Source organism: Siphateles boraxobius, unplaced genomic scaffold (genome assembly GCF_051911475.1).
Source record: "Siphateles boraxobius isolate OS27281-9 unplaced genomic scaffold, OSU_SipBor_1 26, whole genome shotgun sequence".
NCBI classification, from domain to species: domain Eukaryota; kingdom Metazoa; phylum Chordata; class Actinopteri; order Cypriniformes; family Leuciscidae; genus Siphateles; species Siphateles boraxobius.
The window spans coordinates 5445307-5464529 of NW_027508876.1; the positions used below are offsets into that span (position 1 = coordinate 5445307).

A 19223-nucleotide genomic window follows, 5' to 3' on the forward strand; every position below is an offset into this window, starting at 1 on the left:
TGCTTTGAACTGCTTTTTTATTCAGTTGTTTTATAGAATGAAATACAATTGTTAATACAGAAGATAGTCCAAGATACATCTCATGTGGTTTATTCAAATTTAATTTAATTATCATGTCTCAAACATTAAGCTCTACATTTACTGAATAACACATGGGCCTATATAGTGAATGTTAATCTTAATCTGATAAAAAATAAAATAAAGAGTATATGTTCTGGAATAGGTCAGGGGTTGGTGGGGGAAAGCACAACACTGCCTTTATTCTTGTGCTAAAGATATATTAAAATATAATGTAAGTTATATTAAAATATTCCATCTAAATAACATTATATAATACTTTAGTCTTATGTTAGTTACATTACTGATCAGATGAATAAAACAGTCACTTCAATAATGCAGATATTTTACCACAGGTTGACAATTTAGCATTGAAGTCTCATACATTATTATGCAGACCAAAAATTTTACATTGTAATTGCAGTGTTTCTCTGCATGCTTCATGAAGTCATACACACATAATCACAATTCACATTGCCATGCACATTTTGAAATGGTCAGTAAAACAGTGAGGTTTTTGAATGGCAAAATACTGGCATGAAAATTATCTGACATCTGCTATTTGACAGTAAATAAAATTGCTGGTCTTGCATCATTTATGTTCTTTACTTCTCAACTCATAATTATCATAATGTAGGCTAACAAAGTTATCGTCTAATCCTTGAAACCTTCACTTCAATCCAACTGGCCAATTTAGTTTCAGGAACAAGGAATGTCACAGAAACTGGACACAAATTCATGTCTCAGTTTATGAGGACATCTGTTCATGAGACTTTTGAGTGGTGTTATGTATATTCATAAGTTATACAGGCATATATATTTGCACAGTGTAGTAAAATATTAATATTAAATATATTGTATTTGAAGGTTTTGTCCCTTTAAATTTAGCACAATAAAAAATGTGTTTGTAGACTATAAGACAGAAAACCAGTCATGTTAGTTTGCCCTGATTGGTACTATAATGAAAGCTTTCTTGGTCCATGTTGCGCACTGGGTCTGAATGTGCGTCTCTCAGTGAAGGATGGCCAGCAGGAGACGCTTGAAATCTCCACCGCACTCCGAGCTGATGGCCTCTTTCAGAGACACATCATATTTCTCCAGGTACATGTCTTTAATGGTCTCCAGGTCAATCTACTCAAGCAGAAGAATGTCCATTACAGGTTGTTTTATAAGACGGTCTAATAATCTAATCTCTGAGTAATTACAGTACAATGTACTTCAAGCTAAATATCAATGTATGATCAGAATAGCATATTATACTAATTATAACGTTTTCTATATACTATGCACGGTATGCAAACGGATGCATGAAATATCTGTAATACAATACCATTCAAAATTTTGTTTTCTTTGAAAGAAATTATTACTTTTATTCAGCAAGGATGCATTATATTGATCAAAAGTGGCAGTAAGGACCATGGGCACTATAATATATCAGGCACAATGCGGCGCCAGGCGCGACACAAGTGTTTTTTGCTAGTTTCAGCCTGACGCAGTTATCAATTTCACGTCCTGCGCCACGTTGTTTAAATAGCAGATGCATTTACACCCATTAGTGCGCCCATGGGCATGCTGGTCTGAAAACGAGGTGTGTTCAGGCGGATTGTTGGCGCGTTGCTATTTTGAGGTAACTGAAATAGACTGCGCCATTGACCAACTGAAACCTGGTCTAAAGTCAGTGGCGCAGTATTTATTTTTTGTTATTTAAAGGGCGCGTTAGTAATGTGCACCTATAAGCGGGTCCACAACGCACGTACACTCTGCTTATTACACACCCATGGACTCGCAGCAGCACACAAACATGGCAAATAATAAAAATAAAAGGATTACAATGTAAAAGATGAATACTGTGTGCATAAAGATATGGTGGAATCCGGCATGTCCCGTAGATGCTCTGTTTGCGCACTTTAACCTCGAGCATGAGCAGATCCGTTTCCTGTCTGGAGAAGAGTTCGGTTTTTCTGCTTACAAATTCCGCCATGTAAATAGCGAATCCACCATGGCGCGAGCGCAACTGGCTTTTAAAGGGAATGGGAGAAGAGACTCTGATTGGTTTATTGCACGTTACGCACAAAACACACCCATTACTCATTAAGAGAATAGGGACAACCCTTAAGGACCATGTATATTCATAAGTTATACAGGCATATATATTTGCACAGTGTAGTAAAATATTAATATTAAATATATTGTATTTGAAGGTTTTGTCCCTTTAAATTTAGCACAATAAAAATGTGTTTGTAGACTTTAAGACAGAAAACCAGTCATGTTAGTTTGCCCTGATTGGTTACGCACAAAACACACCCATTACTCATTAAGAGAATAGGGACAACCCTTAAGGACCATACGGCGGGTGCGCCGGACATTTTTCCCGTCGTTAAACTAGGAAAAGTGGATTCAGACACGCCCTAAGTGCATTTGCGCCGTGAGCTTAGATCGTTAAAATAGGGCCAATAATGTTCCACAGCAAAGCATTATATTAAAATGATTTCTGAAGGAATTAGAAGACTGGAGTAATGATGCTGATTTTTTTTTTTTCAGGAATGCATCACAGGAATAAATCACATTTTTAAACAGATTAAAATAGAAAACAGTTATTTTAAATTGAAATAATATTTCACAATTTTTTTTTCCAGTATTTTTGATCAAATAAATGCAGCTTTTGCTGAGCATACGACACTGCCTTCTTTAAAAAAAACATTAAAAAATCCTACAGATCCCACATTTTTGAATGGTAGTGTAATATCATTCATGACTGTTAATATTCCAAAGTTAGGAACAAAATTAAAAATACTGGATTTAAAATGCGTACCACTGTTTGAAATATTTACCGCACGCTGTTTTATATGCTACTTTCTAAAAATTTCAGAATTTAATAAATGCTGTGAAGTGTGCAGTACACAACACTCAAAATGACTAGTAATACTGATAGAAGGCCCGTTCAACACCAACAACGATAACTTTAAGGATAACAGAGATATAGTTCTAAAAATCATTCTAAATATAACAGAATAGCAGAGTCCACAACACAACTTTAACAATAATGGCACAGAAACAATATAATTGATATCACTTTCAGAATAAATTTTTTTCCAGCTGATGAATGGTAAAAACAATGACAGCGAATCAGAATTCATCGTGCCTTGAGCATTTAATGTGACAGACGACAAAACTGACGCATGTGCTTAGAATAAACAGAAAAATACCGTGCGTTGGTATGGACGCGTCGCTAATGTATTTATATAGTTATCTTTCTTGGTGTGAATGGGCCTTAACACTACTTAAAGCATACAAAATGAGGAATGGTATTATACCTCTGAGCGACACACAATGATGCGGATGAGAGTGTCTTCATCAGTTCCGGCACCTTTCATAGCGGCGTTCAGCCTCCGGGCAAAGAATAGCTGGGGGTTTTTAGCAACCCTCACTATGGGTTAGACAGAAAGTGTTAAACAAGTGAAGAATTGCTCTACAAATAATCAAAGCTGGAAACTCTAGTATTGTAATATTTTAACATAGCAGCTTGGCTTTGTTCACAAACGGAGATGAAAAAAGAAGAGAAAAGCATCTGATCATAGCGATGTAGATGTTTGCACCAGCTCTGCAATTTAGCACTCCAGTAAAGTCATGTCAGATTTATTTATGTAGCACGTTATACAATAGATTGTTCAAAAGCAAGCTCCTTTACAGTATTTAACATGAAAACACAGTTTCAGTTTCTCTTTCAATTAGAACTACAACTTCCAATTTCTACTATAAAGCAGCTCTCCAGTGTGTTCATCTTTTCACTCGCGGATATCTGACCTCTGACCTCGACAGATTGTACAGAAGAAATGTACCGGTGAAGATTTGCACCTCAAAGAAGGCGGAGTCTCATAGCCACACCTACCCATTACATCATCGCCACGGACCAACGGTAGTTTGAAGATATTTACCAACCAGAGCAAACTTTTCTAGAAAACTCGCTTTGACAAACTTCGTTTTGACCTGATTTTGTTCTAAATGACGTCACACCAGTTTGTTCTTCCATTTTGCTTTTTAAGTATATCAGGGCCAGCATGAAACACAAGTTACAATATATCCGAGTGAAACAGCTACTCAAATAAGATTTTTTTTTTGATTTTGTCAATTAGGAATAAATTGGATTGTTGTAGTTTGCTATTGTTGTGATCTCATGTGAGTGACAGGTTGTCCCGCCCTCGCACCCGAAAATCACGTCATCAAAAGAGAAGAGAAGTTGTTGCAAGAGGGAGGGGGAGTTATTTTACAAGGGCACTTGAAAAATAATGATGTGCACTGATAAATCATCTGTAATAAATACTGCAACATTTCATTAAAAAAACAAAAAAAACAATAACTGTCAATTTTGATTTCATGGTGACTTTAAGCCTCAGTCAATTGGGTGAATTTAGAAACACTACAAGCTGTAGACACTACTGGACATTGGATTTCACAATTTTTCATTTCAAGTCAGATGTCATGTGATTTCTTTGCAGTTCATACTACAAAAAAACTAAATGGTTGCTGCCTGTTTGAACAAGGCCAGTGTTTACAATACAAACCAAGCGTGATGTAGCAGTCCTTCAGAGTTCCAGAGGTTTCCTTATCAATTGCATCCAAAATCTCAGTTCCAGAGATCTGTTGGAGAACATGAAATACAAAATACTAAAATGAGTCCAGAGTTAAGAAAACTTAATGTACTAAATTACTACTTTAAGAAAGTCCCCCCCTTAAATGAAAATGAAGTCATAATTTACTCACCCTGGTGTTGTTCTAATGCTGTATGCCCTTCTTTCTTTTTCATAACACAATTTAAAAAAATGTCCTGCTCATGCTCGTCCACATAATGGCAGTGAATAGCACCAGCATCAAGATTTTAAAAAGATGCAAAAGTATCACAGACTGATCCCACGCGACACATGTCGTATATTCCAAGTGTACTAGAAATCCCAAAAAAGTATCCGTGTACTTTCTTCACTTGGTTGAATATCTCCAGATCTGAACTCTGGTTGTCCGATGATAGTCAGAATGACAGTTGACAGATGTGAATTAGAAAGTACATGGATTGTACTTTATGTCGTGATTTTAATAATCTGGATTTCTCGCAATTTGTATGCTTTTTTCTGGGGGAGTCATATTTACTGCGGCACAAATAGAGTCTGAAGAGGGCGCACTTCCGCAACACAGAAGACCAACAGCCAAGGTCAGGATTTTCGTTAAATAAGACATTACATTTTGGTTTGATTTTTACTAAACCCTATTATATTCCCCCAAAACACTTGGAATATACTACACGTGTTGCAAGGGATCATTCTATGATACTTTTGTATCTGATACTCTTGTGGTCCGAAAAAAGTAAGAAGGACAAACTGCATTAAAGCAACACCAGGGTGGGTAAATGACATGATTTTCATTTTAGGGTGAACTATCCCTTTAAGCTCAAAGAAAAGAATAAAAACTCACGGCTTCATAGGCTTTGAATGTGGCCTGCAGTTGTAAGTAGTTCCTGGTGGCCAGAATGAAGCTGAAAGTTGACTCGTCTGTGCCAAAGCCGCCCTCTCCAGCCTTACAGATCATTAAAACATATATTAATAAACTGGAATAAGAGTGGACATGGGACTAAATATTAATATCATTATGTTGTCATAAATTATCCCAGGGTGTCATTCATATTAACATGTATTTGTATATTGTAGCACACATGCCTATTTGTATGTTTAGATAGACCAAGCTTTCCCAAATTGGAGGAAACTGCACTAAATCATAATAAAATACAATATATATGTATTTTATTAATATATGATTTGTTTATTTGTTTGCATGTCTTATGTCCATTAACTGACAACAGAGAACTGTGAACATATAAATGTATTAAGTGACTGAAATATTAACTGAAAATCTCAGGATGTACGTCAAGTCAATATTTTAGGTCTAAGGTGTTCGGGTGTCAAAGATTTTTGGAAATCCCTGAGATAAACAATGAAGCAAAATATCAAATTATTAACTGCATCTAAACCACAATAAGCCTTTTAGACACAAAGAACAGCATTTAACCGAATGTGTCCAATTAAATACATTTCATAAATGACATGCAGTTAAACATATTAATGTAAATACGGATAAATACTATACACTACTGTTCAATAATTTTATTCAGCAAGGATGCATTAAATTCATCAAAACTGGCAGCAAAGACATTCATAAGGTTACAAAAGATTTCTATTTTAAATCATCAAAGAATCCTGAAAAAAAAAGAAATTAAAATATTCAGAAAAAAAAATATTAAGCAGCAGAACTCTTTTCAACATTGATAATAATCAGAAATAATAATCAGAGCAGTAAATCAGCATTTTAGTGATCCGTAAATCCATTCAAAATCACCCTACGAATGCAATATTATATAAACATCAAAATGATTTGTAACCCTTATCTGTCTCTAAAGTCATACATAAGTTAAAAACATTATTTTTTTTAAATCATGTTTTAGATGCTGTCGACGCATTTTATATTGTGTTTCCAGATGTGTGCTAGAACCAGGCTTCACATATGAATATCTATAAAGTAGGGTTGGGCGGTATTACGGTAATATCGTATACCGCAGGGTCTTAAAATAGCAACGGTATCAGTTTCAATACCGTTATTACCGGCACTTATATATAATATATAAATATAATTTATTCAATGCCTAAAAATGCTTATGTAGTTGACATCAAGTGACAGTGTGGAGGAGAAATAGAGAGAGAGAGAAGGGAGAGGCGGTAAATACTGACGAGGCAATTTGTAAATGTTGCAATAAAAAAGGTGACCGCGAGAGATGGAAACACCTCTAACCTAATGTCGCATCTCCGAAACAACCACCCACTCACCGCTGCGAGGGTGCATTTTGCCCCGAGTTCATTAAATAAGCACATTAGTTTATATTTGTTAAAATATTATGTTATTTTTTTTACGTTTATAATGAAAACTGAACAGCACGAGTAAGATGGGATGCATCGGGAGTCAGACATTGACCACTTAATTATGTTTCGGTCACTTGCATTGAAATCTCATCATAAATTAACCGAAACTCAGTGTATGTCTCACAGACATGACAGATATCTAAATAAAGCTTGAAATTTCATTAAACGAAACAATTCAAAACGAAAAGAAATAGGCCACTCGCTGATTATTTAATCCATGATGTGCATTTCTCTCTATCGTTCACTATGGAGATGGCGATTCGTCAATTTCTTTAAACGAAACAATTCAAAAGGAAAGGAAATATAGGCAGCATACTCTCTGATTAATCCATGATGTGCATTTCTCTCTATAGGCGCGTTCACTACGGAGATATCAATCGTCAATTTCTTTAAACGAAACAATTCAAAACGAAAAGAAAAAAAGGCTAGCCTATACCTTCTGATTATGTAATCCATGATCTGCATTTCTCTCTATATATGCGCGTTCACTAGGTGATTGCGATCGTCAGCTTAATCTTTGCAGCACTGACAGAAAAGTTGTATTAATAAAAATCAATGGACGCGTGTCACCGGATTTACAAATGCACTTCTTGCTTGTTAATTTAATTTAAATTAATTAATAAAATGAATACTTTAATTGTCATAATTAAAATAATTAAATATTATTAAGTGTCCCATTTTTGCTCATTTATAAATAGTATTTATATCTACCACCCCCTCAAATAGTCGAGTCTAAATAGGGCTCCGGCTCATAATTACATTTAATGCCGTCAGCCGGGATCAGTGCACGGGTTGGCCTTGATTTTTTTTTTTTGCCCGATCTGGTATTCAGTTTCTGAACGGTGTACGCACAAGCCAACAGTTTGGTGACGCTGTCTGAGCCTTATGTCATAATTTTAAATTCGTCACGGTAATACCGTATACCCCGGTAAAATAGGGAGGAGGTTTGACGGTATCAAAAATTTGGATACCGCCCAAGCCTACTATAAAGTGAGATTGTGTTGGATGTCCCCTACTTCAAACAGTGAGACGGCGTCTTGCTCCGCCAGTGCTTCATCCACCTCGTAGCTCTCGTCTCGATTGCCCTACAAGAGTGAAAGTATTGACTGAGAGAGTGAAATCCAATCTGAGTCACGTCATTGAATCCTGCCTCCACTTATCTAATGAAAGGGGATCTGAACCACTGCCAAGCTCCAGCGCTCTTATAGGGACATGAGGAAAGGGGAGGGGTACTAAACACAGGCTGACAGACAGTGAGCTGTTCGTGTCGCCCAGGACTGCAGTGTAGTCATTTTGTAAGAAAGCAACCATTTTGATTCAGAATGAAGAGGATTTACCTGGAGAAGAAATGTTAGTAGTCGCCTAACATCCCCACTGGTGTCTCCTTCAATGTCTGCCTCCAAATCCCTGTCATGCACTGTACACAACAACACACAGTTGTTTTTTCATTTGATAAAACAATAGAAAAACTATAATAGACTATACATGTAATAGAAAAAATATTTTTCCCACCTCACAGTCTCAACAAGTCTGTTGGATTTTTTTCACCCGTTGTATTGTCTTTTGATTCTTTACTAAATTATTTGAAACATCATGAATCTAAAATCTCATAAATATGATGACAAAACTGTAATTATGGGACAATTTATACCAGTTTTACATTCACAGGCTTAAGAACTATATTTAAAAAAAAATGAATACATAATAGATTAGGTAGATTATAATCAGCTACTCAATTCTGGTCAATTTGATGCAATGACGTTCCAATGTCAGACTGTAGTGGACTTTGTGGTTAAAATAATAAAATATAAGCAATATGGTGCTTTTATAGGCAAAATAAAATGAATTTTGATTTCAGCAGAGTTTGAAATCTGGCTTTCAAAGAGGATGTGACACTATGTTTGCCGTCGAGGATGAGGACGCTAATATTAGAAATACCTTAAGTGGTTAAAATTTACAATAACATTCCATTTATAACATTAACTAAGGTTAATAAATGCTTTAGAAGTATTGTTCATTGTTAGTTTGTTCATTTCAACATTTACTTGGGGTGTAGTAAACCCTCATGTCACGATTCGATACATATCACGATATTGAACCTACGATACGATATTATTGCGATACTCCAAGACATATGGTAAAATGTTAACAAAACATTTACTGTTGATTAAAATGCTAAATCTGGTGTAACATTAAGTGTGTAAATGAATAGGATTGGACTTGGAGCTAATAACCCAATGCACAGGACAATAGAGACGCTACAATAAAAATATTCATGATTCTGAAGCTGAAAATACAGATTTATTTTAGACGAACATGCTTGCACTCTGTCACTGACTAGATATATTTAAAATAATGTTGGCATTATGGCATAATTATTTGGCATTATCAGGAACCACAAATATTCCCCCATTGCATTATTAAACATTATATTCAACATTATATAAAGTAGTTTAATGTAGTACTGACACTAAAACTCTGTGAGCTTGAATTTTTTCCTCACACATAAATGTTCATTTTGGGTGAATTATACACAATGCATATCGTCACTATCCCCGAAAATTTTTTGTAATACGATATATTGTGACACGATATATTGTTACACTCCTAATATTTACTAATAGATTTTTAAATTAAGTTTTCATTTTTATTTGATCTGTTAACCTTAGTTAATGCAAAATGAACTAACATGAATGATCAAGGTACAATTGTATTCCTTAAATATTAATACATGTATATTGCATAACGCATATAGTCCATGTAAGCTAGCTAGTACTGTACGTCCTTGTCAACAAACGGGACTTGCAAAGTGTTACCTATGAAATTAAACTATGTTATAACTAAAGAAACACACATTTGACCTGTAATATTTTAATGTTTAAATTATTTTCTGTAGAATTTTGTTCTGTAGAACTTCTCATTTGAATATATTCTATTTATTTATTTGTTAAGTTTGTAAAACTATCGGTTGATTATTCAGTTATCGGCAAGTCCGACCCAACTTAGTTATCAGTATCGGTTAAATCCACTATGGGTCGACCTCTAATGAAAGATAATATTCGAATAGGCATAATAGGGGCCCTAATAAGTTTTCTCAACAACTCCTTTTTATACAGTGTAAAGCATATTGGTTGATTCGTTCTTACCGTAGGTGTAGGTCTCTTGGTAAGTGGCAATGTCCTGTTAGGAAACAAAATGACTCATTTCAATTTCTAAATCTATTTAACTGTAAACATATTAGTAATAGACAAACATTTGCCCCTGCTTTGATAACAGTGACAAACACAGGAACTTGCAGAGGCTTTCAATTCAAAACAAACTGACATACAGCATTGGTAGCAGTGCACAGAATCTCCACCAGGACGTCCTCGTTGGTGCCAGCGCCCTTCATGGCCTTCCTGAGCTCTTTAACAGCAAACACGTGAGGAGGATCCAACATGGCGAGGATGGCATTCTCAAAGTTACCAGTCAACTCACTCTTCAAAACATCCACCAACTCCTTCATAGAAAACATTAACCTTTAAATGCATTCTCTTTATTCTTAAACGATTTTTAAAAACTATTTCTATGACATGAAAGTGTTTTCAGAATACTCACGTCATCATATTTCTCAAAGTATGCTTGTTTGATCTCCATTCTCTGAGCTGCACATCGATTGGCTAGGATGTCTATGATGGCTTTCTCATCAGTTCCTTGAAAATTTTATAGACAATGTCATTCAAATGTATCCACCAGTTATGAAAATAGAAGACTAACTATAACTGCATGTCAAAATGTAATAGCATTTGATAGACAAACTGAATGCTGAATAAAATATAAGACTGGCATAAACATCTCACCTAAACCTTTGCAGGCTTTGCGGATGGCCTTTATATCGGCAACTACGTCGAAGTCTTCATAAGGAAAAACTGTTGGCTGTTGAATAAAACCAAAGAGAATCATTTTCAATGTTCATTATGTTTGATCCTGTTCACAGTTAATTGCAATATGTATTAGGAGGTCACATGAATTAGGTCACTTAATTCATGTTTTAACATTAGCATTCAGTGAATTTGCTTGCTATGACACTGGCAGTCATTATTATTGGTTCAGGACATTTATATGTAATACCATTAAAAATTGATACATTTAATATAAGAAGTCAGACTGTTGAAACTATATTTCAAAGATTCGAAAGATTATAATATATATGTATTACTGTTGCAGTGATCTCAAAAAAACTGTCATTATAAAATAAAAATATTATAAAATTATGGTAGCGCTTAGTACTGACTAACCATCAATCTAGAGATAAATTAGATGTAAATAAATTGTAAAAAAACAAACAAAAAACAAATAACAATCAGAGTAATCAGTACAGAGCTAAAACCAATACGTAAAATTTACTTTATTTTTCTTTTCCAAACAATGATAAAACAATGTAAATAAAGCTAGGAAACTATGAAAAAAGCAGTTTACAACAGAAATGAACCACCACTGAACTTACTTAAGCTGGACTATGACGCTATTTTCTTCTAGATCTGCTGTACACCAGAAACAAACTTTGTTGCATTATTTTCCTATTATCACCGTAAAGCTGCTTTGAAACAATCTGTATTGTAAAAAGCGCTATATAAATAAAGATAATTTGACTTGACAGAGAATGTTTTATCCGTGAGTGGGAATGTGAGTGTGTGTGTGTGTGTGTGTGTGTGTATGTTATGTTATGTTATGTTATGACAAGGAAAGTAATACCAGTAAATTTTGACCTTTTGGAGACATTTTATTTAGTTTTTATAAAAAAATCATACTAAATGAAGTGTTTTGAAAATGTAAAAATGCAGTTATTTAGTGTAAGAGTAGCCTATAGATCAGTTCGTACAGAATAAAAATCATTATGTCTATGGAGAGTACCCACAAAGATAGTGAACAAGACGTGTGTGTGTGTGTGTGTGTGTGTGTGTGTGTGTGTGTGTGTGTGTGTGTGTGTGTGTGTGTGTAGAGGTTATTGAGCTACTATTCCCCTCAGTCTCCCCCATATGAACAAAAGGCCGGCTCAGGAATGCTCAGACTCAGAGGAAACACACTGCAACCCTAGACCGAGGCCCCGCACAGAGTTCAGTCTCCTCCCAAAGCATTTCCTCTGACTCATTCATAACGGGATTCTAATACGGTCCTTCCCTTTACGATATCATATAACCGTATAATCTACATCACCGTAATACATATTAAAAAAGTAGAAAAATAGTTTTTCAACATTTAACGTTAACAGTAAAAACAATAGTGGATAACAGTTATAATTACAGTTTACACGATAAGGGCTGTTTCCCAAAAGCATCGCGTAGGCTACGTGGCATCGCAGCCCAGATCAGATATTTTAACTGTCTTTATTCTTTTGTCGCTGTATTCATTTTTCTTTCCTTCTCTTTAAAACAGATTTAGCTGCTATCGATTATGCGACCAGTCCCATTCCAAACTCTGCGCATGATGCTGCTACTCTCTCTCTCTCTCTCTCTCTCTCTCTCTCTCTCTCTCTCTCTCTCTCTCTCTCTGTAGCGTGTGTAAGGTGTGCATTAGCAGGAAAAAATTTAAATACTCACTTGACAGTTTCCCATGGTGAGAGTTTTTGGTGTTTGATGATCAGATGATCTGACCGCTGTCCGAACTGCAGGCCACACGCGCGAGACTTTCGGTAAGTGACGTCAGCACGCTGGGAATAAACAGGATGGATTTCAAACGTGCTCGTGAGAGGCAGCATAAACGGGTCTGGCATCTGCATTTTGAAAACCATTACTATCATCTATACATTATTATACTTGACCTCTGCATACATTATAATTATTATTTCTGACTCTAAGTATGCATTTAAATCTCCCAATTCTGACGTTGTTTTCCCCCAGGCAGTTATAGAAAACATATCATATTAAATTAAGACAGTTATTAATAAGTTATTTTACCATATGATTCAGGAGAGAGCATTTGATGAGTAAATACTGATTGAAATATTGTAGAAACTTCACCTGGGAAAGGCTGATCACGGCAAGATTCGCTGAGACTCACTAGTAGGCCTAGCCTAGGCTACTGTAGCTCTTGTGAGGGTTGGGTCTTAAAAGAGCTGTTGAGTTTGATGTTGTAGAGATAAAAAAAAAAGGACTAAGTAATCCTGCAAGACAGAAATGAAGGTACTTTTATTACATTACATCCAAGTAGAAAGTTTATATATAACTGTAGGATTTATTTCTGTATAGAGTGTTGCATAATTAAATGTTAAATGCATTTATGTAATAAGTTTACTGATATGTGGGCATGATTAAAAGTATGTCTTTAATAGCAAGCAATAATCATATGAATTTGTTTAAAAATAACACGATTTGCATGCAAACGGGACAGTTATCAGCAGTGTAGCTGATCTGATTACGACAAAATAATCGCATATCGGATGTCGTGTGACAAGTCAGATTAGGTCATGAGGTGTGGAGAGACATCATGTATCATTGGAACATGAACAGACAGGGTCCAATTTGTAATAATTTTAAATACAATGCAATTAATATAAACTTTCTGACAGTGTGTGGGGCATCTGACTACTTTCCAAGAAGGGGCGCAACTGATTTGCAAATATCGTGATAATATGTAGGGAGAGCGGGGTATGTTGTCACACTTTTCACACTGTCTAACATTTACTGAGCACCATACATCACAATGGTATAAATGTCATACCAAATGAAAGAAGGAAGTCTTGGGCACATATGTTGTAGTCATAACATCTTCATATCTTATCTCATTATATAGTTGTAGGCTGTAGAATAGAAAGTGTGCACTTGAGACAATTTTCCCCATCGGAGGTTAAGTTGTCAGACTAGATTATCTAAAAATAGGAACACAACTACTTAATTGCGAATATTTTTTATTTATGATTTTAATTTATTTCGAACCAAAACTGGAAATATAAACTATTGTGCCTGGAGAATCTGGAAAAACAATTATTTAAATCCAAACAATGCACATTTCCATTAAAGTTTCCATTGGTGCTAGAGCCTGGCAGAGCAGAGTTGGTGCTAGAGCCAACACTGGCAGAGCAGGGTTGGTGCTAGAGCCTGGAAGAGCAGAGTTGGTGCGAGAGCCTGGCAGAGCAGAGTTGGTGCTAGAGCCTGGCAGAGCAGTGTTGGTGCTAGAGCCTGGCAGAGCAGTATTGGTGCAAGAGCCTGGCAGAGCAGAGTTGGTGCTAGAGCCAACACTGGCAGAGCAGTGTTGGTGCAAGAGCCTGGCAGAGCAGTGTTGGTGCTAGAGCCTGGCAGAGCAGTGTTGGTGCAAGAGCCTGGCAGAGCAGAGTTGGTGCTAGAGCCAACACTGGCAGAGCAGGGTTGGTGCTAGAGCCTGGCAGAGCAGGGTTGGTGCTAGAGCCTGGCAGAGCAGAGTTGGCGCTAGAGCCTGGCAGAGCAGTATTGGTGCAAGAGCCTGGCAGAGCAGAGTTGGTGCTAGAGCCTGGCAGAGCAGTGTTGGTGCAAGAGCCTGGCAGAGCAGAGTTGGTGCTAGAGCCTGGCAGAGCAGAGTTGGTGCTAGAGCCTGGCAGAGCAGTGCTGGTGCAAGAGCCTGGCAGAGAAGAGTTGGTGCTAGAGCCTGGCAGAGCAGTGTTGGTGCAAGAGCCTGGCAGAGCAGTGTTGGTGCTAGAGCCTGGCAGAGCAGTGTTGGTGCTAGAGCCTGGCAGAGCAGTGTTGGTGCTAGAGCCTGGCAGAGCAGAGTTGGTGCTAGAGCCTGCCAGAGCAGTGTTGGTGCTAGAGCCTGGCAGAGCAGAGTTGGTGCTAGAGCCTGGCAGAGCAGAGTTGGTGCTAGAGCCTGGCAGAGCAGTATTGGTGCAAGAGCCTGGCAGAGCAGAGTTGGTGCTAGAGCCTGGCAGAGCAGTGTTGGTGCAAGAGCCTGGCAGAGCAGAGTTGGTGCTAGAGCCTGGCAGAGCAGTGTTGGTGCAAGAGCCTGGCAGAGCAGAGTTGGTGCTAGAGCCTGGCAGAGCAGAGTTGGTGCTAGAGCCTGGCAGAGCAGTATTGGTGCAAGAGCCTGGCAGATCAGAGTTGGTGCTAGAGCCTGGCAGAGCAGTGTTGGTGCAAGAGCCTGGCAGAGCAGTGTTCGTGCTAGAGCCTGGCAGAGCAGTGTTGGTGCTAGAGCCTGGCAGAGCAGTGTTGGTGCTAGAGCCTGTGCAAGAGCCTGGCAGAGCAGTGTTGGTGCTAGAGCCTGTCAGAGCAGTGTTGGTGCTAGAGCCTGGCAGAGCAGTGTTGGTGCTAGAGCCTGGCAGAGTAGTGTTGGTGCAAGAGCCTGGCAGAGCAGAGTTGGTCCTAGAGCCTGGCAGAGCAGTGTTGGTGCAAGAGCCTGGCAGAGCAGTGTTGGTGCTAGAGCCTGGCAGAGCAGTGTTGGTGCAAGAGCCTGGCAGAGCAGTGTTGGTGCAAGAGCCTGGCAGAGCAGTGTTGGTGCAAGAGCCTGGCAGAGCAGAGTTGGTGCTAGAGCCTGGCAGAGCAGTGTTGGTGCAAGAGCCTGGCAGAGCAGTGTTGGTGCTAGAGCCTGGCAGAGCAGTGTTGGTGCAAGAGCCTGGCAGAGCAGTGTTGGTGCTAGAGCCTGGCAGAGCAGTGTTGGTGCTAGAGCCTGGCAGAGCAGTGTTGGTGCAAGAGCCTGGCAGAGCAGTGTTGGTGCTAGAGCCTGGCAGAGCAGAGTTGGTTCTGGGGCCTGGCCTTTAACATTATGTCAGGTGGTGTACTGGTGTTCTGTCTTTCGTTGATAATTTCGAACCATCTTTCTTCCTTCCTTCCTTTCTTTCCTTCAAAACCCTTATTGCAATTACAAATAAATTAGCATACAATATCACAATGTTTTTTGAGCATGTTCTATGCGTTTATTTGTACTGGGGCAAGTTGTCACATGCGACAAAGTCAGTGAGACCACTTGCCCCAAACTGACATGTGTGTTAATGTTGGCTAAATCTCAAGGTTAGCTCAACATAGCACCAGAGGTGTGCACAAATACATCAAAAACAGTTTTGTTACAAAATACAAATACTGGCTCATAAAATGTAACAAAATAAAATACAAAATACTGATGTGAAAAATGTGTTTAAATAAAATACAAATAATTAGTATTTTGAAAATACAACCTCCCACAATAATCTTGTCTTTTTTTATTACTGGAAGGTCAATAACACAAATAGTAGTAGCAATAACACAAATATGAGAAATGTGTAAATTCAAAATGGCGAAGAAGCAAAATAAAAAAGTATGGCCATTTCACTAAACCTCTACAGGGCCTGAAATAGCTCCCTCTGACGAGGGTGAAACTCACCGAGTGGTCTTGGGTGTTCACTGATATGCTCACACAAAAATCGCTTGAAAAAGATGCTTTCCAACAGGTGTTTTACCATTCGTTGTAAAACTGTGGACCTATTTTTCCAAACGCCTCACAACCGGACATTCTTCCGTTCAGAGCTTGAATAATAGACACTCCAGCCCAGTTGGTGGCGATAATGCACCTTTGCCAATGTTTGGATAACGTAGCCTACGATACCGCGACTGCATAACTACAGAAATAATACAAACAATCCCATTCTCATTTCCGTCAGCGGAGTAATACCGACCTCACAGAACACAAGTCAATGGAGTTGGACAAAAAATATGATAAAACCTGTTGGAAAGCATCTTTTGCAGCGATTTTTGTGTAAAAATAACAGACCGAGAATTTTCGTCACAAAATCAAAATTCCATTTTAATCATAATATATATGATTAATCAGATTAATCATAATATGTGGGGGTTTGTTTTACACACGAGACTCTAACTGCCCTGACCCCGTGTGCCTTTTCCATAGTAGAATCGCGCTGCGTGCGCAATTACTGAAAAACAATAGGATTGATGATTATTTAATACAAAATCAATATCAATATTTCTCATGTAATACGTTTAAAAACGTGTAAAAACTGCAGATGGTGAACATTATATTGTGAACGCTTTACTTGCTTAGCATGGAGATTTCAGTGGAGTTACGACAGACGCGCTGTTTCATAATAGGTAGAGCCTATGATGTCCTTTTATGAATGACAACACAGTGCATTGGTCTCATAAGGCACAATTATTTTCTCTATAATGCCGTTCAGTGTGCAAAATGTGTGTGTGTAGACTGTATATTTATCACAAAACACTTTACCTTAATGCCATTTTTAAGAGTTCAAAACTCATTCACTTCTTGGAGGGAGCCCGGTCTACAGGGTGTCACGTGATTTTCGTGCATCTAACCTGGACATTGCCATTGCCAACATCAGACCGAAAATATGGCAAAATCATTTACTATGGTGATTTTTCTGAAGTATTTAAGTATTTGAAATACTCCAAATACACTCCCTCAAAATATTTTGTTACAAAATACATTTTAATTTTTCCACACCTGCAAAATACAAATTGCAAAATACACTATTAAATATGTATTTAAAATACATTTAATTGAAATACTGCCCATGTCTGCATAGCACTTTAGCTAAAGTATCAAAAGACTCGTTACTGCCTCCTCTATTTTGTGCCAAATTATTATTTTTAACATTCATACCTAACAAAGTTGTATTGCATAAAATGTAAAGTGCAATTTTTTTACTTTTTAAGCAGAAAAATAAGAAAATTGTGCTAACATCAGATTAGAGTGATCTTGACCACATTTGAACAGGAAGTTGATAGAAGAAGAATCCACACAAAGTGGCTATTTGATTTTTGAGATAGAGCCTCTAGTGTTGGAGTTATGAACAGTGTGACAACTTACCCATGTGACAACTTACCCAGCTCTCCCCTACAGGAATTGAGGCAGTAGCCAATGACAGCAGTAGGAGTAAAAGCTGCAGGATTTTGTACGAGTAAACACATATAATTATTAAGATTTAGAGACTATGTTTGTACTGATTGGGCTATGGGTTTTGTAAGTAAAGGTCTAAGAAACAACAAATGCTTAATAAAATGTTTGATTATGGGTTAAAGCCAACACATACATACCATTGTGAATATTTGCCTTTGTAGCTTTTCGTCTCCCGTTTACTTCTCCTCAAACAATAATGAACTGACTGAGTCCGAAAGGCCCTTTTGGTCTTTTCAGCTTAAAAAAGAGAAAATAAAATATCATTATGTATAATATATAGGATTATTTAAAGGTGCATTGCGCAACAGTTCATGTTAAAAATACCCATTTTTCTAACCCAAACATGCATAAACAATTGCCTGATGGGCTGAATGAGCCCTTCTCTGATCACTGTGATTGCCTCTATAATCCTGTACAGTAAAATAAATAAGAGGGATTCGGGTCGGAATTTGAGACTGGGCGTGACGTCATGCGCGTTCACGCTCACCTGGCTATGTCTGGCAGGTTTGTGTATTCGCCGCAATTCTCCGTATCAGCGAAGACAACTCGCGCGACAAAAGTAGAAGATGGATTCAAAGAGACCGGCTTGTAGTCCATTCAAATCCCCAACGCAAACTCCACGTAAGACAAAGAAAACACACTCTGGTTGCAGTTTCGCTTGATGCCAGAGGGGGGCATAGTTCTGCAAAAACTCAGACACTTGCGCTATGCACCTTTAAAGGAAAAATTACAGATTTACCTTACAATTTTTGGATTTTAAATTATTAGGCATTAAAAGCATGGTAAGTGTTGTGGCTACTATGCATTTACAACAAATATTACTTTAAAAATATCAATACTGAGGTAAAGGCATGGTAAGTGTTGTGGTTACTGTGCATTTACAACAAATGACACATTAAAACTGCAAATACTGTGGTAAAAGCATGGTAAGTGTTGTGGTTACTGTCCTTTTACTATAAGTTACCTATCACAGTAAAATTAAGGTTAGTGGTAAGAGCATGGTATGAATATATGGATATATGATATCATATTAAATGATTGAAGGTCTAGGCCTATAGCACGTCACGTGACAGACAGTGTTTAATCATGTTAGTTTAGTAATGTGTTTTGAATTAGAAACCAATTAAACGCAAAGCCTCCGTGGAGATCACAGATATAATGCAGTGACTGAACATGAGAGAGCTATGTTAATCTGATTAATATCGATAAACAGAAAATACGTTATAACAAACATTATTTGGACAGCGTATTTACTACTACATACCAACACGTGTAAGACTACTTATCTGGCACTAGTGACCTGATGCCAAACATCGCAATGTGTTCGAAATGAGACTTCTTCAGCGCTATTTCCTA

The 19223-nt window shown here is 37.5% G+C and overlaps 1 protein-coding gene across 4 annotated transcripts in view; it reads right to left on the reverse strand.

The window, feature by feature from the left end:
- anxa13 (annexin A13) overlaps positions 1-19223 on the reverse strand; it is a 20501-nt gene continuing 1278 nt past the window's right edge. The window contains exons 2-15 of one of the 4 annotated variants that reach the window (XM_077244223.1): positions 18005-18104; positions 17794-17850; positions 13016-13158; positions 12596-12705; positions 10856-10931; positions 10614-10708; positions 10345-10512; positions 10163-10196; positions 8354-8433; positions 8033-8101; positions 5521-5622; positions 4620-4695; positions 3372-3484; positions 1-1188 (exon numbers count right to left, since the gene is read on the reverse strand). In XM_077244223.1, the coding sequence (XP_077100338.1) occupies positions 1069-1188; positions 3372-3484; positions 4620-4695; positions 5521-5622; positions 8033-8101; positions 8354-8433; positions 10163-10196; positions 10345-10512; positions 10614-10708; positions 10856-10931; positions 12596-12610 (948 nt within the window). In that variant the 5' untranslated portion in view covers positions 12611-12705; positions 13016-13158; positions 17794-17850; positions 18005-18104 and the 3' untranslated portion in view covers positions 1-1068. Of the gene's footprint in view, positions 1189-3371; positions 3485-4619; positions 4696-5520; positions 5623-8032; positions 8102-8353; positions 8434-10162; positions 10197-10344; positions 10516-10613; positions 10709-10855; positions 10932-12595; positions 12706-12952; positions 13159-17793; positions 17851-18004; positions 18105-19223 lie in introns of those variants that run through there. The other 3 variants (XM_077244220.1, XM_077244221.1, XM_077244222.1) reach the window with 3 other exon arrangements.